Raw genomic sequence first — 27,534 nt, forward strand, 5'->3', positions numbered from 1 at the left:
GCACGATAGAATTAAATTATTATTATAATAATTATTATTGTTCTAATCGAATTTTGTCAACCAAAATGCAACATTTTTTTGCATGAGGTTAACATTTCATGTAAGCCCAAAAAGCAATTATTAAATGTACAAACTATATATTAACGCCTTACTATCAGCATAAATGTCTTTTTTTTCTCGAAATGTTTATTAGAAGAAACTTTCACACTAAAATTGAGGAGTATTTTAATTTTTGTATTATGGTATAAATATTGACTAAAACTCATGCACTGACCTACGTTTACATACCTGTATTTTCATATTTGACACTTTCGCAAAATCTTTTTTCTAAAAAACTATTAGAAATATATTAAGTTAGTATGAGTTATTAAACATGCACTTACTGTAACTTAATGTGTGTTTCGAGTGAACTTTACTGTAACTGTCAGGTCAGGAGTCAGGAGAGGAAAAAAATGGAACAAACACCTGCAGTACTCCGGCCATCCAGCAGGGGACAGAAGACGTGGATTAAACAGGCCTTTTCATTATTACACAAACATGGAACCACAATGGAATCATCATTTTTATTTCAGTACATGATTTCGTCCAATAATATCAACAACATTAGTTCAAAATCTCTGTGGGCTTTGACACGCCTGTAGACAGGCACATAGAACCACCCGTAACGTTCTACACCCTCACGGGGCGCACAAGCAGCAGGCCGCACCTCAACGTTCCACAATGCAAACACGACTTTGGCACATTTCTCCATGTGGGGATCGGTGAAGTTCCTCAGGTTCCTCATGTGCTCCCATTTCATTTCATCATTGTGTGTGTGTGTGTGTGTGTGTGTGTGTGTGTTTTAAAGCAGTGTGATTTCACTGGGTGGGAGAGTCAGCCTTTTCTCTCTGAAGGACAGCAGGTTCTCCATGTGCATGGCGACGACTCGACACAACTCTAAACCCTGAACACACAGACACAGAGTGTGTTATTGAATGAAGAGAGACAGGTCCTGTGTGTGTGTGTGTGTGTACCTGCTCCAGCTGTATCTGTATGACTCTGTGCTGCGTGACGTCTCCCAGCAGCAGCTCGACGTACGGGTAGCTGAGTCCAGGACTGGGACGTTGTGTGTATGTGGACTGGACCTGTTTCAGCGGGAACTTCACCAGCAGCTCCTACAGGGAAATACAGGCACGTCACTCACATCCCACTTGTCCAGAACATGTCCCATCCCACCATCAAAACATCTGACTTCATGCTCAACATTCATTAACGAGTTTATGTCGGGACTTCACTATAAAACCCACCATGTAATTTACTCAAGATTTAAAACAAGCCTGGTACCGGGAGGGGGCGGAGTCTCGCGACTCACGCAGCATGTGGCATGACTGTGCACCATCATGGACTGTGGTGGCAGTGGTGGCCTAGCGGTTAAAGAAGCGGCTCCGTAATCATAAGTTTGCCACTGAAGTCCCCTTGATGAAGGTCCCGTCCCCACACGCTGCTCCCCGGGCGCCTGTCAAGGTCCCACTGTCACCAAGGGTGACGGGTAAATCAGAAGAGTCTAGGTTCGACTCCTGGCTGGCTCGTGCATTTGTGTTCTTAGGGGCAGTGGTGGCCTAGTGGTTAAGGAAGCGGCCCCGTAATCAGAAGGTTGCCGGTTCGAATCCCGATCCGCCAAGGTGCCACTGAGGTGCCACTGAGCAAAGCACCGTCCCCACACACTGCTCCCCAGGCGCCTGTCATGGTGCCCACTGCTCACTCAAGGTGATGGGTTAAATGCAGAGGACAAATTACACTGTGTGCATCGGGTGCTGTGCTGCTGTGTATCACATGTGACAATCACTTCATTTTAAATACAGAGGACACGTTTCACCGTGTCATCACTTCACTTTCTCTTCCTTCTCTGGGGTGGATTAAACACTCGCCCACTCTACTTCATGAGGTGAGTGTGTTACCCGCTAGACTATTACTCTACACAGATCAAACACTTATTTTCACTCACATGTGTGTCTTTGTGTAGAAAGTGCAGGCCGTTTTGATTGACAGCCAGGATGCAGGGGGTGGAGACTGCACTGTTGCTGCTGCTGAGGATATAGAAGAAGGAGGAGCCAAACATGGGGAACGCACACACCAAACCTGCACAAACACAACACCCGTGTATAGACAATAAAAAAACCAAACATAAATACATAAATCCATCCATCCCTCCATCTTTACAAATCTACTCAGTTTTATATATGCACACGTTACACATCTACATGTACAGTATGTGTCTCACCCAGGACCTGGGCTCTGGCCTGGTGTGGACGCTGACTCAGGACACCATGCATGTGTGTGTCTCACCCAGGAACTGGGCTCTGGCCTGGTGTGGACGCTGACTCAGGACACCATGCATGTGTGTGTCTCACCCAGGAACTGAGCTCTGGCCTGGTGTGGACTCTGACTCTGGACACTGTGATTTTCTGTGTCTAACCCAGGAACTGGGCTCTGGCCTGGTGTGGACACTGTCTCTGGATACTGTGCATGTGTGTGTCTCACCCAGGAACTGGGCTCTGGCCTGGTGTGGACGCTGACTCTGGACACTGTGCATTTCTGTGTCTCACCCAGGAACTGGGCTCTGGCTTGGTGTGGACGCTGACTCTGGACACTTTGATTTTTTGTGTGTCTCACCCAGGAACTGGGCTCTGGCCTGGTGTGGACGCTGAGTCTGGACACTGTGCATGTGTGCGTCTCACCCAGGAACTGGACTCTGGCCTGGTGTGGACACTGTGCATGAGTGTATCTCACCCAGGAACTGGATTCTGGCCTGGTGTGGACGCTGACTCTGGACACTGTGCATTTCTATGTCTCACCCAGGAACTGGGCTCTGGCTTGGTGTGGACGCTGACTCTGGACACTGTGCATGTGTGCGTCTCACCCAGGAACTTGGCTCTGGCCTGCTGTGGACACTGTCTCTGGACACCGTGCATGTGTGTGTCTCACCCAGGAACTGGGCTCTGGCCTGGTGTGGACTCAGACTCTGGACACCGTGCATGTGTTGGCTGACCAGCACCATCCACTCCTTTGGACCCTGTCTCCCAAACAGCTGGGCGGGTATGTAGTCTGGTAACTCATGTCTGAGAAGGACAGAGATATTGAGTGTGTGTGTGTGTGTGTGTGTGTGTGTGTGTGTAAGAGTGTGTTTTGAATACGTACACTGTGGGGACGTAGAGACTGTCTTTGCTACGATGCTGCAAGGCAGAAAGTTTGGCCACTTGTTGTAACTGCTGCTCACTGACTTTTCCCTGAGGAACCACATTCAGCAAGGCCTTCAGATAGTCTGGGAGAACCTGCACACACACACACACACACACACACACAAATTATTAAAATGCTTTTTACAACTTAAGGGCCCTTCAGATAGTCTGGGAGAACCTGCACACACACACACACACACACACACACAAATTATTAAAATGCTTTTTACAACTTAAGGGCCCTACTTTGAAGAACATCATCTACAGCAGGAGCATCAACAGGAGATATTAGTGGTATCAGAGTACAGTATGTCTTCACAAATTATGCATACAGCACAAATAGGAGTCATTTTTGTTGAAAGTTCTGTTATAATTTAATTTATATATAATATTATACATTTTCTTTGTCTACATTTACAGTTAAGGCATTTGGCAGACGCCCTGATCCAGAGCGACTTACAACGTGCTTCCATGGTACCATGGATGAAGTGATCAGTTCTGGTTCACCAGGACCCCCAACTATCAATACAATCTTTTTATTCACTCTGTTCTAGTTTCTATACAGAAGTCAGACAAGAAGAAGGTTCCAAGTTCATCTAAATATTCTCTAAAGAGGAAGGTCTTGAGCTGTAGTCCAGGCGTGAGATTACTAAGGACTGAACCAGTATCTGGGTGGCCTGGGTTGACAGATAAGGGCGGATTCGTCTGATATTGTAGAGAAGGAATCTACATGAGTGGGAAAGGTTGCTGATGTGAGTCGAGAAGGAGAGTTGTTGGTCTATTGTTACTCCAAGGTTGCGGGCTGTTGTAGAAGGAGAGAGCTGCAAGTTGTCCAGGTAAATAGCAAGATCCTGATGTGGTGAAGAATCTGCCGGAATGAATATTAGTTCAGTTTTGGTGGGATTGAGTTTGAGGTGATGGGCTGCCATCCAAGATGAAATGTTGGTTAGACATGCAGAGATTTTGGAAGCAGCATGTAGATCAGAGGGAGCAAAAGAGAAGAGGAGTTGTGTGTCGTCGGCATAGCAGTGGTAGGATAATCCATGTGAGGAAATGACCTCACCAAGTGATCTCGTGTAGAGGGAGAAAAGGAGAGGACCTAACACTGAGCCTTGAGGGACACCAGTGGAGAGTCTAGGTGAGGCAGAGGTGGATCAAGTCAAGTCAAGATCACTCATCAAGGTAGGAAGCAAACTACTGCCATGCTGAGCCCTGAATTCCAAGCCTCTTCAGGATTGACAAGAGAGTCTTGTGGTTAACGGTGTCAAATGCAGCAGATAGGTCGAGGAGAATAAGAACCGATGACAGTTAAGCCGATCTGGCCGCATGTAGCTTCTCAGAAACAGCCAGAAGGGCCGTCTCAGTAGAATGCGCTGTTCTGAAGCCAGACTGTTTAGGACCCAGGAGGTTGTTCTGTGATAGATGGAGTGCATTGCAGAAGGGATTGGATCTAGTGGACAGGTGGTTGGATTGCCTGTAGATATAATCTGAATGACTTCATCTGATGTGAGTTTAGAAAACTGATTTAGAGCAGTTGTATAATCTTCAGAGGGTAGAGTAGGATTTGTGGTGGAGAATGTCCTACAGATATGTCTATTTACCGATGATCCAGGTTTTTTCACATCCCATTACAAAATAAGGAGGCGGGGCCTGACTGCTGAGACGAACTGGAGGAAACTCAAAGTTAGGACTTTTTAAAGATTTGTGGGAATCCCTGCCATGCGCTCTGTGCCCCAAACGAATGGCTCGTGCTGCAAGTAGGCGTGGTTTCGCTCATGCAGTTCTACCTGATTGTAGTGCATGGTAACACACAGGTCGTTGTCAAATTTCAAGGGATGTGCCCAGACGACTCGGCGGAACCAGAAGCTGTAGTTGGAATCGACCTGCTCAGCTTCAGTGGCGATGTCCAGGATATACTCTCTCTTATGAAGCGGCCGGACATTCTGACCTGTACACAACAATAAACATGAATACGCATACCGAGAGACATTCATTTATCTGCAGGAGCAGGAGAACCACCTCTGTTTGTTACAATGAAGATGGTGTATTCATCAGCCGCTTCTAGCCTCTGTAGGGCCATCTCATAACACAGCTCCTCAATAACATCCAGTGCCACCTGTACACACACACACACGTATGCAGATATACACAAAGCTCGTGACCCAGGTCCTCTTCAACATCCGGTGTTACCTGTTCACACACACACGAACTCACAGTGCAGGTTTTGATTTTCAGGTGGCGCTCGGTGCCTCCAGGAAACAGGAACAGCTGCCTCTTTGAGCTTCGACCGGCCTGGAAATCAGACACACAGCCGGATATAAATGATACTTCTAATTGTTTAGTCATCTTGAAGCTTGCTGAAGCTTCGGTCTAGTACTACAACTGTTGGTGCTGAATGTCTGCTCTAACCATGATGGCTTTGAGTTCCAAGTTGCTTGGATACACACTTCTGCCACCGAACTGGAAGGTCTTCCTCAGGTTCTGCTCACAGGCACTCGCAATTCCTGTCAATGTAGACATGAAGAAATGAAAGACACGAAGCGGGTAGGCGGCATGGCCTGTCTCGTGCCAGGTGGCGTGTATACCCTGGAATATTCCGCTGGCACCTTTACAGGCATCCTGCAGGAATTTCAGCAGGAAGGGCTTCAGCACCGCAGAGCAGCGGTAGAAGGCAGTCAGGATGTACAGCAGACGCCAGCCCTTCTGACCGCTGTCCCTGTAACACACGTCAAGGTGAAAAATCAACCAATAAAACACCCGAAACCTGGCTGGTTGGCGAGAGTCGGTCCTTTATTCCATTTCATTCCAACTTGCTGACACGGTTGCCAGATTAGGCATTTTAATTAGATTCATTAAATTAGATTAATTCTCGCATGAGAACCCAGCCACCAGGGGGCGCAGTGGTGACAGTCCCAAGCCCCAGTAAATGGGGAGGGTTGGGTCAGGAAAGGTATCCACTGTAAAATGTCCGCCAGGCTGATTGTCCAGACACGAGACCATCTGATCTGCTGTGGCGACGGGAGCAGCAGAGGGAGGAGGAACAAAAACTGTATAATGCTGCATCCAGCCAATTTTTCAATGTGAAATAACATTATGGAATTTATTGTTTTCCTTTTTAATAAAATTTCAGTAAATTGGTTATATAGCTTATAACTGTATACTAGGTTTTCCTCTTTATTCGATTTCATTTCACCCAGATGATGACCAAGCAACGACCAACCAACAGGGGCAGTGGTTGCCTAGCGGTTAAGGAAGCGGCCCGGTAATCAGAAGGTTGCCGGATCGAATCCCGATCCACCAAGGTGCCACTGAGGTGCCACTGAGCAAAGCACCGTCCCCACACACTGCTCCCCGGGCGCCTGTCATGGTGTCCACTGCTTACTCAGGGTGATGGTTAAATGCAGAGGACAAATTTCACTGTGTGCACCGTGTGCTGTGCTGCTGTGTATCACATGTGACAATCACTTCAGTTTCTAATTCTAATAATCACGACTCTTACATCTGACCTTCCTCTTCAGAGAAGAGAATATTTAGGGAGAGAAGATTTAGATGAACTTGTAACCTTCTTCTTGTCTGACTGTGTATAGAAACTAGAACCGAGTGAATAAAAAGATTGTATTCATAGTTGGGGGTCCTAGTGAACCAGAACTGACCACTTCATCCATGGTAACAGTTGTAAGTCCCTCTGGTTACAGGCGTCTGCCAAATGTCGTAAATGTAAATGTGTAGATTCTCTGGTTTAAAAAGTGGCGGCAGTGGTGGCCTAGCGGTTATAATCAGAAGGTTGCCGGTTCGAATCCCGATCTGCCAAGGTGCCACTGAGGTCCCCTTGATGAAGGTACCATACCCACACAGTGCTCCCTGGCTCCCTGTACCATCCCCACACACTGTCATGGCTGCTTACCAAGGGGGATGGTTAAAAGCAGAGGACACGTTTCGTTGTGTCACTGTGTGCTGTGCTGCATTATATCCCAATGACAATCACTTCACTTTCACTTCACTTAGTACTACAAATTCACCAGAGCCCACGTGTTCCAGGCATTCAGCATTAAATGTCCCTGCCAGGGTCTGTGTATGGCTGCATGTCATTTGTATACTATATGGATCACTGAAAATGATCAACCATTTTTTAATTTTTACAGTAAAGAGTTTACCAAAGCCAGCTAGCAAATCCTCCTCCTCTAGTCTGTAATGAACCAAGAAATATTACACATTTAAAAATGATTGTAGACAGTATACGCAACCATGGTGGTCCAGAAGTAGCCACGATAACTACTTATTATATTGTTACGGCTGTTTGTACACAGGATCTTTCCGGGGTGGATCCATTCATGTGGTTCAATGTAAGGTTGTGTGTACGTCGTGCTTTTTAATTACCAGAACGTCTGCTTGTAATTGAATATTTTTGCCGTATTTGTACTCTTTCCACCTCGATGGTGGAACATTCTAACATCAGTTAGAGATCTTACGTTTTGGTGCTGGTGTTGGACGTGATCTGTTTGAGGACCTGGCAGTATGCCTCATCCCTCATCAGTCCGTATTCTCCAACCAGCTGCAGAACACACAGAAAACATGGGGTGGTAGTAGCCCAGTGGGTAACACATTTGCCTATGAACCAGAAGACCCGGGTTCGAATCCCACTTACTACCATTGTGTCCCTGAGCAAGACACTTAACCCTAAGACTGCAGCACAACTCGGATATGGATGTGATTGGACGTGTGTGTCATTACGCATGCTCACATACAAGTTTAAATACGCAAGGCTGAAGGTTCTCATTCAACTCGTGTGTGTACTGGTGTATGGGCGTGTGTGGATTAGGGTTATTTTGGGTGTGTGCAGTCACTCACTTTCAGGAAGGTACAGACCACAAACTGCTCTGATTGGCCGCGGAGTGGATGGTCCCCCATGAACTTCATGATGGCTGTGGAGAGAAGATCCGAATTCATCAGCGTCTTGTGCCTGAGGCCTCGTCTGTAAATGTGGGCGTGTCCACCATGCTAATACACATTTACTCATTCACACTCTCCATCCATGATTCCAACACACACACACACTCACCCATAAAGATCTCAGAAGCCACTCTGCTCATGTTGGCATCACTGAAGTCGATCAGAGACTCCTGGATGGGGCTCTGAAGGGAACACACAGTGGAAAAGAACATGTCTACACAGGTGTGCGAAAAAAGTGGTCTCACTCAGGTCCTGTTTGCTTACTTTGCTGAACTTGATCATCTCTGCTGGGTCTCTACTGGCTCTTGATTTCTCCCTCATTGAGTTGCTATTAAAATAACAACATCTGAATGTGCGTGTGTTTCACAAACGTGTATCAAACACAAAATTCTATTAAAAATCTTATTTTTTTAAAGAAATAGTTTCTATAATGACATCATAAGAGCAAAGGATGATTGGACTGGTCTGATCGAACTAGTGTGTGTGTGCAGTGTTACCTCCTTTCTCCTCGTCTGAAGTACTTCTTGGCGAACTCCAGTAGATTGTAACGACTGTCGTGCAGCTCCATCTCGTCCAGCTCGAACTCAAAGCCCTCAGTGTCCCCCTGAAGAGATGGAGACATTTCTCGCAGACCACACCCCGAAACATCTTCATCATCTCCTCGCCATCAAGAGTGTTGCTTTCCTGACCTCCAGTGTCGGGTCCAGCTCATGAGCGGCTGTGCTGGAGGCCACGGCGAGGGCCACTGCCCCTGACGCCACAAGTTGGCTCTGGCGACCGGCCGGGTCCTGCCGCCGCCCAGCAGGTAAACTCAGGAAATCTGGCGCAGCTACAGGAACCACGCAGTCTGTAGGGAACGCACCGTTTCGTCCAAACAGCGCCCCGAAACGCCAGCCTGACGGTGCATACACACGCATCGTAAAAAGGACAGAGTCAGATGTGGAAAGAGACGGAATGCAGGGCTCTCGTCTCTGATAATAACTCATTATTGGTTTACTGAAATAATGTTGCTCAGCTAATGAAGTTAGAACAGCATCCACCTCGCAACCTACGACGTTAAGAACATGTAAAACTGTCATTTACATTTACAGCATTTACCAGACGCCCTTATCCAGAGGGACTTACAACAGTCCCCCCCTGGAGACACTCAGGGTTTAGTGTCCTGCTCAGTGGGATTTGAACCCGGGTCTTCTGGTTCGTAGGCCAGTGTGTTACCCACTAGGAATCCGGACCGGAGTTTCACGTTAGTCCTGTTTGTTTCTGTTCTCCGTCGTTACCAGATGTCTCCCCTGTCCTGTCCTGCACAAATTAAACCCCGGTTTCGAGACGTCATGCGTCCTCATCATCTCTTCTCATCGTCTTCGTTCACCTGCCTCGTCATGTCACCATGGTTGTGACAAAAACTTTATCAGTTTTAAGTGTCACTGCACTTGTTTTATAAAATGGATCTGAAGGTAGAGGAAGAGGAGATGATGGAAGAAGAAGGGCCAGGAGACAAGTAGTTTCTCTAGTTCATATCCATGAAGGGAGATGATTCTGAACCGTTTCCCAGTGTCCTCTATAATCTGGAAAAGGTCCTTTTTCATGCTTCTCTCTAGAGAAGTTCAGTATCCTGCACTTGTACTGTAGCTGTTTGCTCTCTGGAATGGAATGTATTACTGCACCAGACTGTCTGCTCCTACTTTGTAAAATGGAGGGTTTATGTTTATTACTGTATTGCAGAACTGAAAAGTGACCACCTCATGGTCATCATCAATATGGTCACAGCAAACAACCTGATTCGCTTGTGTGAATTAGAAGGGAGAATTGTTGATCAGGCATTTGATTTAGTCAGCATCTCAATACAGGTTGAACAGTTTGAGAATGAAACAGACCAAACCTGTTCCTTTCGTAAGGAACCCTGATAGTCACAGCATGGAATATTCATACCATCTTTGTCACATCCACAAGCTGCAGCGGCAGGGGCTGCACGTCACCACAAGGCACCAACCGAGGGTGCGGGGCAGGAAGCGACACAGGAAGCGTCAGAGAGGGCGTGCGGAGACAGGGCCCGCACGTACCTGGAGGGGGGTCCACATAAAATGTCGCAGCCCCAACCTGCTGCTCCGAAACGCTGTCATGCAGATTGGTGCCAGGTGCACCCAATCGTGACAGAGCCCCCCCTCCAGGTACGTGCGGGCCCTGTCTCCGCACGCCCCCTTCTGACGCTTCCTGCGTCGCTTCCTGCCCCGCACAGGCAGGCAGTTCCGGACCCTCTGGTAACCACTTACTGCACCCTCGGTTGTGACCAGCTCCCCTCCCCTCCCAGACCCTACGGCAACCCTACTGCACCCCAGGGTGTTGCCTTCTGAGCACATGCAGCCCCTTCCATTGCATGTCCCTGGTGCCAGTGTGGGGGCTTTGCCGGACCATCCGCTCAGCCCCTTCTGCATTCATTGGGATAAGCAGGCCCTCTTCCTGCTTGTCCCAGCTGGATCCTCATGCCTCCGAGGCTCTGTGATGCTCCGCCCCAAGGCGTTGTTTATCCGTTGCACGGTCCACATAAAATGTCGCAGCGCCAACCTGCTGCTCCAAAGTTCCTTTTAACAGCCCTGCTGTCATGCAGAGGAAGACCCTGCTGCCCTCCACCCTGGACCCACCGCAATTCACGTATCGTCCGAACCACTCCACGGACGATAGTCTAACATGACAATAAAGCTCATCTTCAACTTGAACTTGAATGGTGTGCACTACAACAATGTGTTTGTAGTGTAGATGTATCTCATGCCTTTTGTGTGATGTACTAAAGGCAGAGTTTGAGAATTTTGAGAACTTGAGTCCTAATTCAATCAATTTTAATTTACAATGTCCACTGACACAAAGTGCCTCACGTTACAGTGCACAGCCACAAAATCCAATACACACACGTATCAGAACAACAGGCAGCAAAGCGTTACTCACCAAAGTCTGCAGTTCCTTTTCTTTGCTCCTCCAGAAAAATGACCTTCTTCCTGACAACACAGCCATAACTCTGACCTGTCACACACATACGTTCAAGAATGAGTCCCTCATTGAAAAAAGCTTTTCCACTCTGGACCCACAGGTTGTTCCTGGGCCAGAAGAGAACTGGCATGTGTGTATCCTGCCTGAATCAAGCCCATCCATTGGTTGGAGTCGGATTATATCACCCTTATGGAAGCTGAGCAGATTGCGGTCTTCAGTTACAAAGTTCCGCTCAGCAACAACATACTCAGAGTCCTGCATGGAGCCAGAAGGAAATGTGTGAGTGTGTGTATGATTATGCGTGTGTATTTGTGTGTATGTGTCTTGTCATTCCACACCTTCTTTAACTCTGAGATAAAATAATCCACCAGGATTTTGATGTGTGGAGCTTTGGCAGAGAACAGGATGAGCTTCTCGCTCTGTAGGTTGAACTCCAGCATGTGCTGTGATGGTAGCGTCACAAACAGGATCTGTGTGTAACTGAAAGAGAGGGAGAGACATGAAAGTGAAGTGATTGTCATTGAGATACACTGCAGCACAGCACACGGTGCACACAACGAAATGTGTCCTCTGTGGGGACGGCGGGAAGAGAAATCCTGGTGTAGGGGAGCCTGAGTGTCCTGCAGGAATGTATGCAGCTTGTTATGTGATGGACGGTTGGGAGGATATAGAGGATATTGAGGATATCTACATATTCAGAATCATGATAACAGATCTAGTGCTGATTGGATTAGCAGATGCATGGAGGACATTTGGATATTTTGTGGATGTATGGAAGACATTTGGATGTTTGCTGGATGTATAGGATTATTTCTGGATGTTTGCTGGATGTATAGAGGAGATGTATATACGTATGACGGAGACGTGATGGACGTACCTGTATGATCTCAGGACTCTGAAGTTTTCTGTGGTTGTGCTACTCTTCCCCGTTCTCAGGAGTTTAATACCAGAATGAGAGACGGCCAATACTTGAACACCTGTTCCTACACTTCCCTACAGCACACACACACAGTTTCAAATGAAAGTTCACTGGACAGAGGCATCATGGGAAATGTAGTTCATGCAGAACGCACAGAAGCAGGGAAGAGTCGAGAGAAGTAAATTTCCCAGGATTCCCGAGCAAATGTCACCACAGCCTTCTTCATGCCTTCATCATTTTGGCCATCAGCTTTCTGTGTCACTCCATGTTGTCCTGTTTTAGACACACACACAGTCATTGTCACATAAACACACGGTAGATCATGAGTCACATTTCTTTGTGCTTTCTCTCACCAAACACAGATTTCATTGCTCTGCGCTCCTCTTTGCTGATGCGAACACAGGCATCTGAGAAGGTATCGCTGACCACCTGGGAGACAGACAGACAGATGTAACATTCTTTTACACCTTTCTTTGTACTGCATCGAGGTCTCTCACCTGTCTGAAGATGAGCTCCAGCACTACTGGGTTGTTCAGGCTGTCTTTGGGGTAAAAAAGCTGCAATGAGTAGAAGAGGGATCAAATAAAGCTGCCAAGGACCAGTCTGATCTAAAACCATGAGCAGCGTCAACATCTCAAGCTATATGTCACTGAGGTGCACAGATATAAAACATAATGTAAAAATGGTAAATAGGTTGTAAAATACCTCTTTTCTCAGGTAAATTCTCCATGGAACGTTGGTGTATGTATAAAATTCTTCGGTGCTGCTCTTGTGAAGCTGAGTCTGGATGATCTCAGATTCCACCGGTAGATCTCTGTTCACTGGGTACACACACACACACACACACACACACACTGACATACTTTGTTTTCATGTCTAACACGTTAGATGTGTTTGTGGAGTGTGTGGAACCTGCTGGTATGGTCCTGGGCACTTCTGTGGCTCTGTGTTTGGTGGTCCTGGCTGGCTTAAGTCCTGCCTCCTTAGGAACACCAGGTGCAACTCTCCTCTAGACACCATGAAGAATGGTGAGTCACATGACCACAAATGCAGGACAGGCGGTGAAACAGATGGGGGCGGAGTTTACCTGTGGCTTGGGCGGGTTGTCAATCTGTGTTTTTAGAATTTGCAGGGCCTCCTCATGTGGGTTCTGCTTTTTAATGAAACCTTTACCGTCTCTTCTGAAATACACACACACTGTTTATCAGCCTTCCAAATACATCGGTAAATCTGGTAACTGGTAGTACTGGTGTTCACCGGGCGTAACCGGACATTAACTGGTAGTACTGGTGTTCACCGGGCGTAACCGGACATTAACTGGTAGTACTGGTGTTCACCGGGCGTAACTGGACATTAACTGGTAGTACTGGTGTTCACCGGGCGTAACTGGACATTAACTGGTAGTACTAGTGTTCACCGGGCGTAACCGGAGATTAACTGGTAGTACTGGTGTTCACCGGGCGTAACTGGACATTAACTGGTAGTACTAGTGTTCACCGGGCGTAACTGGACATTAACTGGTAGTACTAGTGTTCACCGGGCGTAACCGGAGATTAACTGGTAGTACTGGTGTTCACCGGGCGTAACTGGACATTAACTGGTAGTACTAGTGTTCACCGGGTGTAACTGGACATTAACTGGTAGTACTGGTGTTCACCGGGCGTAACTGGACATTTACTGGTAGTACTAGTGTTCACCGGGCATAACCGGAGATTAACTGGTAGTACTGGTGTTCACCGGGCGTAACTGGACATTAACTGGTAGTACTGGTAACTGTTTTGATGGGGTTGTCATCAGTCTGTCATACGTATTTGTTAGTAATTGAGATTTGACTTGAATAAACTTTTTGGAGTGGTGGGCGGAGCCTCACCTGTGTGTCTGCGGTGGTGGTTCAGGCGGGGGACTTTGATATTGACGAATAATGTCCTTAATGTTGTGACTTGGAACAACTTGCTCTGAGTTCTTCAGGGAGGACTTAACCACGTCACCCGATGGAGCTGTTCGCAGGGGACCAGACACTACAACAGGAGCTGAGATAAATTGAGGAAGAGTGAGATGAAGAGAGAGCGAGAGAGAGAGAGGAGCTCTACAGCATTCAACTCAATGTCCCCCACTGCCAGTCATTTTATCACTTTTATCACAAGCCATGTGAGAAATATTGACTAATATCAAATATATTATATCTTCTGTATTATCAGAAGAAAAATGAAGCCCACATTTTGTTAACTTTTCTTTCTATTTCTATTTGTCTTCGAAACAGCAATCTTCTACAGCGATCAACATTCCTTACCAAATTTCTTAGCCGGTTTGTTGTCCCTGGAAACAGGAGCCACTTGTTTTTTAGGCCCAGAAGGTCCTTCTTCAGATTTGACCTGAAATAAGAAAATATGTTCAGTCTGTGTGTTTTTACAGGAAAACTCCTCCACTGTCAGGCTTTTCTCGGCACTGACCTTCATGTTGCTTGTGTGATTGGTTCTCTGGGTTTCGTGGTTGATTTGGGAGTGTACTTGCTGAGAATCCCTGCCTTGTGATTGGTCAGTCAGAGGCAGAGTGGCGTAGGGGCTGATGGGTGGGCTGGTGTAGCCGGGTGCAGCAATCGGGGGGTATGAGCTGTACGGACTACTGGGCAGGCTGGCGTACGGACTGACGGGGAACCCTGGGAACCCCGCAGGAGCGGGGCTAGTTGGAGGAGATAAGGGAGGGCTGGAAACTGGACTGGTCACCATTGCCATCGCCTGCATGGTCATCTGCTGGGCCTATGAACACACACAAACAGGTTCTGTTGATAATTATTCAGTGTCTATGATGTTCTAAAAAGTTCATTTGTCGAATTATCTCCATTATCTGGTGCCTGTGTTCATCTTAAGTCCTTAGAGACTTTGACTGTAGTGAATGTTGCTGGTCATTTTATGCAAGCTGACAAGCAACATGTAGACAATCTACTGAAGAACAAATCTATTGTCTGTTCATCAAAAAGAGCAGCAGCCATAATTAAAGTGTAGCTGATGCAAATGTAGCCATCTCCTGGTCATGTTGCACATTCATTTTACATTAGATATATGCGCCCTTTAAACACGACTGTGTGTCGTACATGCCCTCTTCATGAAGTTACACCACCACTGCCCCACCACACCACCGCACCACTAGCAATCATCCTTGATGATTGTCAATTAACAAATGCAGACCTGCAGGCTGGAAAAGTACAAAACAGAGTATAATAGAACGTTGATTTTACTTTTGTTGATACACTAGTGATGTAATCTCCTCTATTCTGATTCTGTCCTCACATAGACAATAAAATTCCTTTACAGACATACAAAGGTCAACATAGATTGGTCCCTGATTAACAGAGTGCTGCTCTACACGAGCATTACACTCACAAGACTCCGGGCTCTTACTGGTACCCAGAATGAACAAGTTCTCAGCAGGAGCTTTCTGCTAAAGAGCTCCTCTGCTTTGGAACAGCATTCCTGCTAATAGTGCAGTGGTCGCCTAGCGGTTAAGGAAGGTTGCCGGTTCGAATCCAGATCCGCCAAATAAGTTTGATTGATCACAGTGTTGCGTCTCCCCTTTCCCTTTCCGCTGTGGCTTGAAGACTTGAAAGTCCACACAAGATGATTAATGAAACACACACACCATGATGACCGCCTGCTGGTTGATGATGGCCTGTTGTTGCTGGGCAAGAATTTCCTGCTGTGGATCTGAGACACAGAGAGACATGAAGTGTGTGTACGGTGAGTGTGCAGGAGTTTGTGTGTGAGTACAGGTGTGTGGATGCATGGTGAGTGTGTGTGTGTGTGTGTGGAATACCTGATGCAGCAGGACCGCTCTGCATGACTGGCATGGTGGGCAGGACTCTCACAGCTAAAAAAAAGGACACATACACGAGGCTGTCTGGGGGAATGTAACTGTATTTACACCTGTAGTCACCATGCTGTGTGTGTGTGTGTGTGTGTGTACCTCCAGGTGGAGAGTAGGGTCCATTAACCACGCCTACTCCACCTGCCCCCTTCATCCTACTGGTAAGAGACTGTGTCCTGTCCAGATCCTAGAGCCAAAGAAAAAAACATTACTCTTCATTCAGGCACATACACACACACACACACACTCACACACACACACATGAATGTATAAGTTTGTGTGTTTGTTTCTCACCCCATTTGTGTCTGAGAGAACCGGGTCAAATAAACTGTCCAGATATGTGTCCATCCCTCTCTCACCATTAGAGTCTGAAACACAGAGGAACATTTGGCCATCACCAAGTCTGTGTGTGTGTGTGTCTGCGTGGGTGTTGTTGGGGGGCAGTTACACTGATTATAATGTCCTTCAGAGATGGGCAGGCTCTGGTTGGCCAGGCTGCTGCTTTGTCCGGTTGAGAGGGGTCCATAATCCTCTTCATCAAAACCACCACAAAACAGGCTTCTGGTGACATGAACACACACACACACACACACACACACGCACACACAAGAGTGTATAAATCGGAATAGAAGAGTAGAAGAGCTCTACACCAAGTATCAGCTCTGAGCCCTGTTTTATTTGCTTTGGTGATGGACAGGTTGAGAAATGAGACTAGACAGGAGTCCCCAAAGACTATGATGTTTGCAGATGACGTTGTGGTCTGGAGTGTAGTGTAGTGTAGTCTAATAATGGAAAATTCTTTGAGGGGAGACATGGGATCCATCCCACATGGGAGGTCATCTGAATGAATGGCTTATCCAACTGCCTGCTGGTCACCTAGTCAATCCACCAGAGACCCTCGTAGTCACTTGAAAAAACAGAACTAATTCAACCCAGGTTAAACTACCAGGTTAAAGGTAAGATGAAGTCACCACACTCAAAATAATCTCCCAGCAGTGGATTTTAAATCTCAGATCTCACAAAAACTGAATGAGCTCAATACAGAAAGGTCTATAGGGATATGTCCCTCTGTCTCACAGAAACCTGGCTTAAACAAGGACTCCTCCAGGCTACTGTTATGAATAAAACCCTGGCATTGGTCGGCATGGTATCGGACTGGTGTGTAACACACACACACACACACACACACACATACACGTACATGCTGGTGTTGGGTCGCACGCGGCCAACATGCTCGTTGGCAATGAGGAAGTGGGATTTCTGTTTGGGGAAGTCGCAGGACAGCTCCATGTCACAGATGAGGTCCAGAACAAAGTCATGACCACACAACTCCAACCACTGACCCGGTTCCTTCATCAGTACGGACCAGCCTCTCCATCCATCTGAAACACCCCTGCACACACACACACACACACACACACACACATTACAATACTCAGAGACAGACCAGTCTGTGTGTGTGTGGGGGGGGTGGGGGGGGGTGTACCTGTGCTGCAAAATATCTCTGGCTAGTTCCTCTCCAGCTGTCCAAGAGTGGACTGGACACAGAAATAGCACACCTGTAACCAAACACACACACACACAAAGTGAGAGTCTGTCTGTGTAAGGAGACACCAGGAGGTGGGACTAATAAGTAAGACACATCTCACTTTCTGATAAGACCCATCTTATGCTCAAGTACGACCTGTCTCACTCTAATATATAACACCCTTCTCACTCTCAAGTAAGACTTTTCTTACCCTCAGATAAGACCCATCTCATGCTCAAGTAAGGCCTGTCTCACTCTCAGGTAAGACCCGTATCAGTCTCTAATAGGACCCATCTGACTCTCTGATAAGACCCGTATCACGCTCAAGTGAGACGCTCAAGTAAGACCCGTCTCACCCTCAGGTAAGACAAATCTCACTCTCTGATAAGACCCTTCTCCCTCTCAAGTAAGACCCATCTCACGCTCTAATATCACTTAATCACGCTCTTATTTCTCTTAATTTCACTTAATTTACCTTCATTTCAACTTTATAATGCCGGAGTGTTACAAAATCTCCATCGTCTCCTCATCCATCATCATGAATCAGATAAACAAAACAGAGGGTAGAAGGAAGGCAGAGAGACAAGAGAATAGAAGAGAGAAGGAAGGAAGGAAGAAGAAGAAGAGGCAGGCGTGTAGACAAGCAGACAGACAGGTGGCGGGATGGAAGACCAAAAAAACAGACAAGTAGGCAGATGAAGAGGTAGAAACAAAAAGATTAACAGACACACACAGCGAAATACAAGAAAGTGCATTCTGACAGAAGACAGGTTGTGAGGTCCAGAAAGTCCCCTCATCCAGCACAGTTTACTCTGGCTGCTCATGGCTGGCTGGATGCAGGAACTTTTCGTGCTCTTCTCACCATCGGGGCAATGGACCTGCAGCACCATGCTGGCCTGTCTGCGGATGCAGGTCCATTCCAGCAGGGTGGGGGGGTAGCAGCGTGCCACCTCGGGGACCAGCCTGGACTTCTGCAGCGCCTGCAGCAACTTGTGCTGACAGACGCCTTTATAGCCACTCAGAGCATGGTCTGATGCAAACCTATACAGGGAGACAACGAGTGTTTCCTGGCTGCTTCAGAACCTCATCTCATTTATTTAAGTCATCTTACTTCAGCAGGTACTTGTCCATGCTTCCAGACGGACTGAAAGAACTCAAACATGCTGCCATCAGCAGCCAGCCACGCTCCGCATTGCCATGGTGCACATTCCTCCACACCTGATTGGCTATCTGTGCCAAGATCTCATCTCGGATTGGAGGGGTAGCCAGACCCCTTTGGACAATGTAGTTCCCAAACAGGTTCTCATCTGCTCCATTAAGGTCGGGGTCCCCCATGAAACGTAGTACCTAAAACAGCCATGAAATTGGTCAGTTCCCTAATTCGCTGTAATGACAGTGTATGCATGCATGGTGTCTACCACATCTCTAACATGGATTTAATTTGAGTTCCGGAACCTCACAGACAGCTGTGATGCCTGCAATTTTGGTTTAATCTGCTCCTGATTTTGAATTTATTTATTCATGTGAATGCTAATTCACATGTATTACTTTTAGGAGGAGTCACATTTTGAACAACCAAAGAAGATGGCATCATGCTAGAAGAATATCTTAATATCGTCGCTAACGTTTATTACCAGCATGAATATGCATGTAGAAGCTAATGACGTTTCAGCGTGTTTACAAGCCAAACAACCCGGCCTTATATGTTCTGGGAAAACAAGAGATCTGGTCACCGTAACTTAGCGGCGCTATGCTAACTCTACACAACTTATCAACTTAAAGTCAACATATACAAATCCTTAAATATTGCAAACAACTGTTTACTCACACCAAGAGGTGTTAGAATGATGTAATAATGTAACACCAATGTTGAGACAATACTCATTGCAAGATGGACAACCCCGCCTATGACCAGTCCGGCCCGCGGCCAGCACCACCCATTACATTTCCTGTGAGACACAACTGGGACTCCTCACCTTGTAAACAGCAAGTTTTAACACAGACACCAGCATGCTACTACACCACCGGAAGAGCAGTTCGTTTCCAGATATTAAGGAATTGATTCTGTGATCCACATGGCATCCTATGGAGCCAAATCTGTGATATTTGTGATGGATTACATCTGAAGGTTCTTCATGTAAACATGATGTTATATACGTGTGCCCAGTCAACTCTTTATGCCCTTTTGCTAGGTTCTTTATATGATGCCAATCTGTATGTATTTCTAAGGATTATGGTTAGGGGGTGATTGTATGTACATTGTTTGTTTCTTCATTTCTGAATAAAAGTTTAAATTATATAATAATATACGTTTATACAGGAAAAATAAAGCAGTGAACTGAGAGGATAGACCAAACATTAATTCCCGTGCTTTTCTTTTTTATGTATATTCCTCATGATAACTCTAGTAGGGACTGTGGAAAACCTGCCAGTTGAGAGGGACAATCTGGGAGACTAATAGCAATTTAAGGTGTTTAATAATATTGACTAAGTGTATGTATAAATGTGTATGTAAAAATAACTCTATGATGTTGAGGTATAGTTTTATGTGTAAGATAACTCAGAGAAAATGGAGCAACAACTTTAATGCAGTGTTGCACTCTGGATAGTGCAGTACCAGCATGAAGACATCTAAAGCATCCTGTTTCAGGTTGTCCTCCAGTCGAGTCAAAGGGGCAGTCAGTGGAGACATCACCATCCCAAACTGCATCTCCTGAACAAAAGAAACATCTTCAGTTTGCTGTAAAATGTTGGTCTGTGTGTGTCTGTGTGTGTGTGTACTTCTCTCACTCTAAAGTTGCTACGGATGTACTTGGTCATCAGGTAGTTGTTGATGTCCAGTGGGAGGGTCAGTTGAGGCTCCACCTGGACCCGAGGTGCCTGGACCAGGGCCAGACAGTCAGAGTGCAGCACCTCAGCCCCTGAACAGACATCACTTTATATCAGTCAGGTCTTTTCATTCATTCATTCACACACATAAAGTAAGCTTGTGTGTGTCAGACCGGCTGACGACTGCAGCAAAGCTCCCAGTTCAGCTGGTATTGGTAGTTGGGAAATGTTTACCACCTCCCTACTGAGTCTCTCTTTCTCAGCTTTCCTCTGCTGTAAGACACGAGCCTATAAAACACATTAAATATCATTCTAATATACATAGTAATTTAATACATAATAATAATATATTGAGCTGTATCATCACATCACATTTAAAAAAGACCTACTAATTGACAAAGGTCCTCCCAAATCCCCAAAGATTTATTCTAATGGCAATCTATACTACCGGTAATGGTGAACAGGAGGATACGTTCACAGAGTCAACACTACTGAACAGGAGGGATTTCAGCGTGTTTACATGCCCCATATGGCAGTGGACCTGACCGAGGACACATACTAAAGTGCTCTGAACAATGTGGCTGTGCCATGTAAATGGCATCTACACCCAAGAGAGGGCACATATGTCCCTGAAGGAATCCAGAACCCCACAGACCCCAGAAGATGACAACTATAATAAAAACCTGTTCATAGTTTGATTACACTCTGTGCTACTGGTGTTTGTCCTGACTGAATCATGTTCTTTTCACACTATTGTCCTCTGGACCAATGCCTACTTAAGTCGCCCCCGGATTATAACACTGGTACAACCCCTGATGATTGACCTCTCTCCCTGTCCACTGCTCCTGCCTTGAAAGTCTTCCTGGTTCATACTCAGTCTGCTTTAGAACATTCGTTCTAGAAACAACGTACCATACATAGTACAAACGTTCTCATTGCTAATTGCTCCTGCCTTGACTGTCTCCCTGGTACAAACTTTGCCTGCTCTAGAACATTCTTTGCTCTGCTCTTGTTTGCCTTCACATTATCTTGCTCACCACAACACAGTTCCTCACTCTCCACCTCTTGCCCCACCTCTGTGCATAAAAGCCGGACTCCCAACAACCCCCATGACAAATGAGTTAGTACCTGCATGTATCTCTGGCGATTCATGCAGAGCAGCACCAGCGAACGCAGCTGGATCAGGTTCACTCTCATCCTCAAAAACTGCTGTCTGCACACAGCAAGGCAAAAGGATCAGAAGAAGACGCTCAGCAGGTGTGGTCATGTATGGTCAGAGGGATGATGTGAGGCTCACCTGGCCAAGTAGCCTCTGCAATGGGCCTCGAAACGTGAGATGACCTGCCGGAGGTGGAGAAAGCTTTTGCGCGCTATGTGCATGCGCACGTAGCGTTGCAGTGTCATGGCCGCCACGTGCATCAGCCGATCGCGCTTACTTTCCAACAGCTGGTACACATTCTCCTTCAGAAAGAGCTAGAAAATGCGTACAGCATCCATAAACTCCCCAAAATAACACTCCTACATCCTACGCAAGCTTACAACATTCACACAAAACATTAATACAAACTGTCACCAAGGGTGATGGTTAAATACAGAGGACACGTTTCGCTGTGTGCACCGTGTGCTGTACTTCACAATCACTTCTGTGTTCTGTGTGGCAATTCAAACCGGCAACCTGCTTATTATGGGTCCGCTTCCTTACCTGCCCTACAGAAAGGGGTCAGTTTCTGTTCAGTATGGAACCGAGGCGAACCTGATAACCACTACACCAAAGAAACTTCCGATTACGGGTCCGCTTTCTTACCCGCTAGACCACCACTGCCCTACAGAAAGGGGTCAGTTTCTGTTCAATACGGAACCGAGGTGAACCTGATAACCACTACACCCCAGAAACTCCTGATTACGGGTCTGCTTCCTTACCCACTAGACCACCACTGCCCTACAGAAAGGGGTCAGTTTCTGTTCAATACGGAACCGAGGTGAACCTGATAACCACTACACCACAGAAACTCCTGATTACGGGTCCGCTTCCTTACCCACTAGACCACCACTGCCCTACAGAAGGGGGTTAGTTTCTGTTCGGTATGGAACCGAGGCGAACCTGATAACCACTACACCACAGAAACTCCTGATTACGGGTCCGCTTCCTTACCCACTAGACCACCACTGCCCTACAGAAAGGGGTCAGTTTCTGTTCAATACGGAACCGAGGTGAACCTGATAACCACTACACCCCAGAAACTCCTGATTACGGGTCCGCTTCCTTACCCACTAGACCACCACTGCCCTACAGAAGGGGGTTAGTTTCTGTTCGGTATGGAACCGAGGCGAACCTGATAACCACTACACCACAGAAACTCCTGATTACGGGTCCGCTTCCTTACCCGCTGGACCACCACTGCCCTACAGAAAGGGGCCAGTTTCTGTTCAGTATGGAACCGAGGCGAACCTCATAACCACTACACCACAGAAACTCCTGATTACGGGTCCGCTTCCTTACCCGCTGGACCACCACTGCCCTACAGAAAGGGGCCAGTTTCTGTTCAGTATGGAACCGAGGCGAACCTCATAACCACTACACCACAGAAACTCCTGATTACGGGTCCGCTTCCTTACCCACTAGACCACCACTGCCCTACAGAAGGGGGTTAGTTTCTGTTCGGTATGGAACCGAGGTGAACCTGATAACCACTACACCACAGAAACCTCCGATTTCGGGTCCGCTTCCTTACCCGCTAGACCACCACTGCCCTACAGAAAGGGGCCAGTTTCTGTTCGGTATGGAACCGAGGCGAACCTGATAACCACTACACCACAGAAACTCCTGATTACGGGTCCGCTTCCTTACCCGCTGGACCACCACTGCCCTACAGAAAGGGGCCAGTTTCTGTTCAGTATGGAACCGAGGCGAACCTCATAACCACTACACCACAGAAACCTCCGATTACGGGTCTGCTTCCTTACCCGCTGGACCACCACTGCCCTACAGAAAGGGGTCAGTTTCTGTTCGGTATGGAACCGAGGCACGTCATGCCAGAACACCCGCATTTGGTTATTTCGAGCTACTTGGCTGGTCTGACTTGGATGATGAGGAGGAAGGTGGGAAATATCCAGGGGAGTTTTGGGAGTTTGAAAAGGAGGCGGAATGGCGAGTGATTAGGATGGAGAGGAGGAGTCTGAAGACCTGACTTAGGCTGAAGTCCTTCCTGGGGTTCTGGAGAATCCTCCAGCAGGCACTGTGTCATGTCCTCCACAGTCCTGTCTTCAGCCTGTTGCTTAGTCTACCTGTCCTAGGTCCAACGGGGACTACAGAACTTGAGCTGGATGACCATTTTTGTTTGTTATTGTCTCAGTGTGTGTGTGGCTTTCTCTCTCTTTTCCTCCCTCTCTCTTTTTTCTCTCTCTTTTCCTCCCTCACCCTAGATTTGGGTGGTAGTAGCCTAGTGGGTAACACACTCGCCTATGAACCAAAAGACCCAGGTTCAAACCCCACTTACTACCATCATGTCCCTGAGCAGGACACTTAACCCTGAGTGTCTCCAGGGGGACACTGTCCCTGTAACTATTGATTGTAAGTCGTTCTGGATAAGGGCATCTGGTAAATGCTGTAAATGTAAATGTAAATGCAAAACAGCAGGATTTTAATCCGCTGGTACGATATTAGGGCCTGGCAACACTGCCAAATCTTCAAACATTTATTAAACATTCCGGCAACAGAAACCCAATTATTACCATTTTCCAATCACCTTTTCACTTGAACATTGACCTTTTTTTTTAAAACTCTAATCACAAAACACACCACACATGACCGAAATGCACATTTCCCAGAGCACTTTACATATTTTTCATAGTGTGAACACTATACACATGTACACAAAGATCATGTACATGAAGCACCATACAGCCAAACATGTATCACAAATTCTGTCATACCATATCTAATTTGGATTACCATATCTTGTTTGGATTATCTACAGAAATGTTCCAATATTTCTGTAAAATTCTTTATAAATAAGAATGCAAAAAGCATTCAGAGGGTGTGGAACAAGTCATTACCATTTTTTTGTGACTTGAGTTTTGAAAAATGTTCTAGTGAAAATGTGATTCGAAAAAAAAAAAAATATTCACACAACTTCCATACAACAGTCAATCACACAAGCTTTATATTGCACTGTACTTCCTGTTTCTGGTCTGACCTTGGTGACACCCACTTGATAAGCTCCTTTTCTTATTGGACAAAGTTTCTTCAGCATCAGAACACAGTTCTCTCCATCAGGGGGAGGAGTCTGTTTCAGTCCTATCAGAGCTTTATACCTGACACACACCAACAAAAATACAATAACTCATTAATACTTTTTATGCAGGTGAATGGTCTCAAAAACCACACCTTTAAAAATACAGTACAGTAATATGCATGTGTGTGCGTCCACCTGCTAAGGAAAACATGGAACTGGATTCTGATTGGATAGCCCTCCCTTCTAATGCGAACCGTATCCATGATGCCAGAATACCGTAGTTGAGCGGCAACCAGATCCATATCACAAACTCTGGGCTCCTTTAAGACATGCATGCACACAAAACAGTCACAATCATAACAGAACAATGATCATAAATACACAACTCGCAATATATAAAACCAGATACCCAACCAACAGGCATAAAGACACACATACAATACCTTATTATTGTTTGGCTTTATACAGCGAACAAAGAATGGGTTACACCTGAGAGAGAGAGAGACCATGTAAATGGAAAGTGCAGGCTTGACCATGTTATCTAATCCAATAGAAGAGCTCCTGTAGTTCACGTACAAGTTGCCTTCATTGTCATTCCAGCTACATACGTGTTAGACGAAACAACGTTTCTCCAGAACCTGGTGCTACGTGTAACAGTTAAACCACGATACGTACACACGACACAGACAAACTGTCGCGGAGCCACATCCTGGTAAAAACGAATGTCTCTACATTCCCGCTGGGTTGTCCTCTGTAGTTTAATGTAGTCCAGTTTATTGTCCAGGGAACAGACGGCCATCTAGGATTATCTCTTAGCCTAGCATGGCCAGTTTGTGACGGCATTTCTCTCGGGCACCGGCATCAGGTGACAGCGGGGTCTGGAGGCCTGCTCTCCACAGCAGCACGATATCTGTTCAATGAACTGCTGAACCGTTCAATATCAGTTCAAATATCTGAAAGGGTTTATGCTGGTCAAGGTGTCCTTTCTGACCTGTGTTGACAACCAAAAGCTCCTATGATATGCACATAAAGGTCAGTAATGGTAGAAGGTGTCCTGGTTTGATGTATCGTGTTTTATTTTAATGTAGATGTAGATGGGTGTGTGGACATCACCGATGTGCATGTTTACATGTCACCATTATGGACACCTTGGATCCTGCTTTCATGTGAACAATTTTCACCTACATAAACATTGTTGCTGACCAAGTACACCAAGTATTCCCAGTATTGTCCAATTTCAGCAGGATCATGAAGTAAAGTTAAAGAGTTGGAGGTGTTGACCTGCCATCCAAATTCTCCAGATCTCAATCAAGGACCTGTGGGATGTGCTCTTCAAACAAGTCTGATCCATAGTGGGACTCCATGACTGAATGTACAGGATTTAAAGGAACTTCTACAGATGATATGGTAACAGATGCCTCAGTAGATACCTGTAGAGTTCTAGTGGAAGCCATGTCTCAATAAGTCAGGGCAGCATGGTGTCAGCATGGAGACCTACCCAATATTAGGCAGTGCTTCTAACGTTGCAGCAGAACAGTGTGTGAATGTGTGTGTATCGGTCACCTCTCCATCTTGTCCAGCAGCTCCTGTAGAGAGTGGTGGAATTTGGATGCCACAGTGGACGGCTGGTATCGGCGAGTGTGTGAGCTGCTCCTGTTGAACACACTTCGCTGCTGGCCCAGAACCTCAGCATGTTTCACAAAGAGGTTAGCCACCATCTGTTAGCCACACACACACACACACACACACACACAGTACACTTGTACGAGCTACACATGACCTTAACCTGCCCCCCATGCCCACATGAACACACACCTACCATGTTCCTGCTCTGAATGAACAGGTCCAGCACTTCCTGTTTCAGATAATCAAAATTCTTATGCAGAAACTTGTGCACCTGGGAGAAGATACGCAGACAAAAAGTTTGATGGCAGGTTGGTTGTAGCTCTGCTGCTCATTACTGACCAATGACAGCTGATTCATCTTCATGTTGTGTGGAGGTGGCTGTGAGATTGTGTTTGTGCGTGATTACATGTTGTTACTGCAGTAAGTGAAAGTGAAGTGATTGTCACACGTGATACACAGCAGCACAGCACACAGTGCACGCAGTGAAATTTGTCCTCTGCATTTAACCCATCACCCTGAGTGAGCAGTGGGCAGTGCCCGGGGAGCAGTGTGTGGGGACGGTGCTTTGCTCAGTGGTACCTTGGCAGATCGGGATTCGAACCAGCAACCTTCTGATTATGGGGCCGCTTCCTTAACCGCTAGGCCACCACTGCCCCAGTAATTGTGATGGTTTTGTTCATGTTGTATAGATGTGGCTGAGAGAGCATGTTTGAGCGTGATTACATGTTGTTACTACAGTAATTGTGATGATGGTTGTGTTCATGTTGTGTAGATGTGGCTGTGAGATTGCGTTTGTGCGTGATTACATGTTGTTACTGTAGTAATTGTGATGATGGTTGCGTTCGTGTTGTGTACATGTGGCTGAGAGAGTGTGTTTGTGTGTGATTACATGTTGTTACTGCAGTAATTGTGATGATGGTTGTGTTTATGTTGAATAGAAGTGGCTGAGAGAGTGTGTTTGTGCGTGATTACATGTTGTTACTGTAGTAATTATGATGATGGTTGTGTTCATGTTGTGTAGATGTGGATGAGAGAGTGTGTTTGTGCTTTATTACATGTTGTTACTGTAGTAATTGTGATGATGGTTGTGTTCGTGTTGTATAGATGTGGCTGAGAGAGTGTGTTTGTGCGTGATTACATGTTGTTACTGTAGTAATTGTGATGATGGTTGTGTTTGTGTTGTATAGATGTGGCTGAGAGAGTGTGTTGGTGCATAATTACATGTTGATACTGTAGTAATTGTGATGATGGTTGTGTTCGTGTTGTATAGAAGTGGCTGAGAGAGTGCGTTTGTGCGTGATTACATGTTGTTACTGCAGTAATTGTGATGATGGTTGTGTTCGTGTTGTATAGAGGTGGCTGAGAGAGTGTATTTGAGCGTAATTG

General features: G+C 46.3%; 1 protein-coding gene across 1 annotated transcript in view; it reads right to left on the reverse strand.

The window, feature by feature from the left end:
• Positions 1–471: 471 nt before the first annotated feature.
• myo15ab (myosin XVAb) overlaps positions 472–27,534 on the reverse strand; it is a 40,583-nt gene continuing 13,520 nt past the window's right edge. Inside the window, 48 exon segments of the mRNA XM_028971770.1 lie at positions 472–943; positions 1,014–1,154; positions 1,985–2,118; positions 2,965–3,098; positions 3,178–3,311; positions 5,006–5,166; positions 5,238–5,334; positions 5,433–5,510; positions 5,628–5,722; positions 5,804–5,934; positions 7,688–7,770; positions 8,067–8,140; positions 8,278–8,350; positions 8,433–8,496; positions 8,666–8,772; positions 8,858–9,063; positions 11,109–11,183; positions 11,294–11,405; positions 11,489–11,630; positions 12,028–12,143; positions 12,224–12,342; positions 12,423–12,498; positions 12,567–12,626; positions 12,775–12,890; positions 12,982–13,078; positions 13,157–13,250; positions 13,940–14,099; positions 14,360–14,441; positions 14,520–14,825; positions 15,706–15,773; positions 15,865–15,933; positions 16,030–16,117; positions 16,225–16,298; positions 16,412–16,491; positions 17,132–17,323; positions 17,417–17,489; positions 18,321–18,499; positions 18,570–18,805; positions 20,076–20,171; positions 20,249–20,379; positions 20,461–20,575; positions 21,416–21,500; positions 21,585–21,760; positions 24,484–24,601; positions 24,718–24,842; positions 24,966–25,011; positions 26,086–26,240; positions 26,342–26,419. Coding sequence (XP_028827603.1) covers positions 842–943; positions 1,014–1,154; positions 1,985–2,118; positions 2,965–3,098; positions 3,178–3,311; positions 5,006–5,166; positions 5,238–5,334; positions 5,433–5,510; positions 5,628–5,722; positions 5,804–5,934; positions 7,688–7,770; positions 8,067–8,140; positions 8,278–8,350; positions 8,433–8,496; positions 8,666–8,772; positions 8,858–9,063; positions 11,109–11,183; positions 11,294–11,405; positions 11,489–11,630; positions 12,028–12,143; positions 12,224–12,342; positions 12,423–12,498; positions 12,567–12,626; positions 12,775–12,890; positions 12,982–13,078; positions 13,157–13,250; positions 13,940–14,099; positions 14,360–14,441; positions 14,520–14,825; positions 15,706–15,773; positions 15,865–15,933; positions 16,030–16,117; positions 16,225–16,298; positions 16,412–16,491; positions 17,132–17,323; positions 17,417–17,489; positions 18,321–18,499; positions 18,570–18,805; positions 20,076–20,171; positions 20,249–20,379; positions 20,461–20,575; positions 21,416–21,500; positions 21,585–21,760; positions 24,484–24,601; positions 24,718–24,842; positions 24,966–25,011; positions 26,086–26,240; positions 26,342–26,419 — 5,553 coding nt within the window. The 3' untranslated portion in view covers positions 472–841.

Source organism: Denticeps clupeoides, chromosome 3 (genome assembly GCF_900700375.1).
Source record: "Denticeps clupeoides chromosome 3, fDenClu1.1, whole genome shotgun sequence".
Classification (NCBI taxonomy): domain Eukaryota; kingdom Metazoa; phylum Chordata; class Actinopteri; order Clupeiformes; family Denticipitidae; genus Denticeps; species Denticeps clupeoides.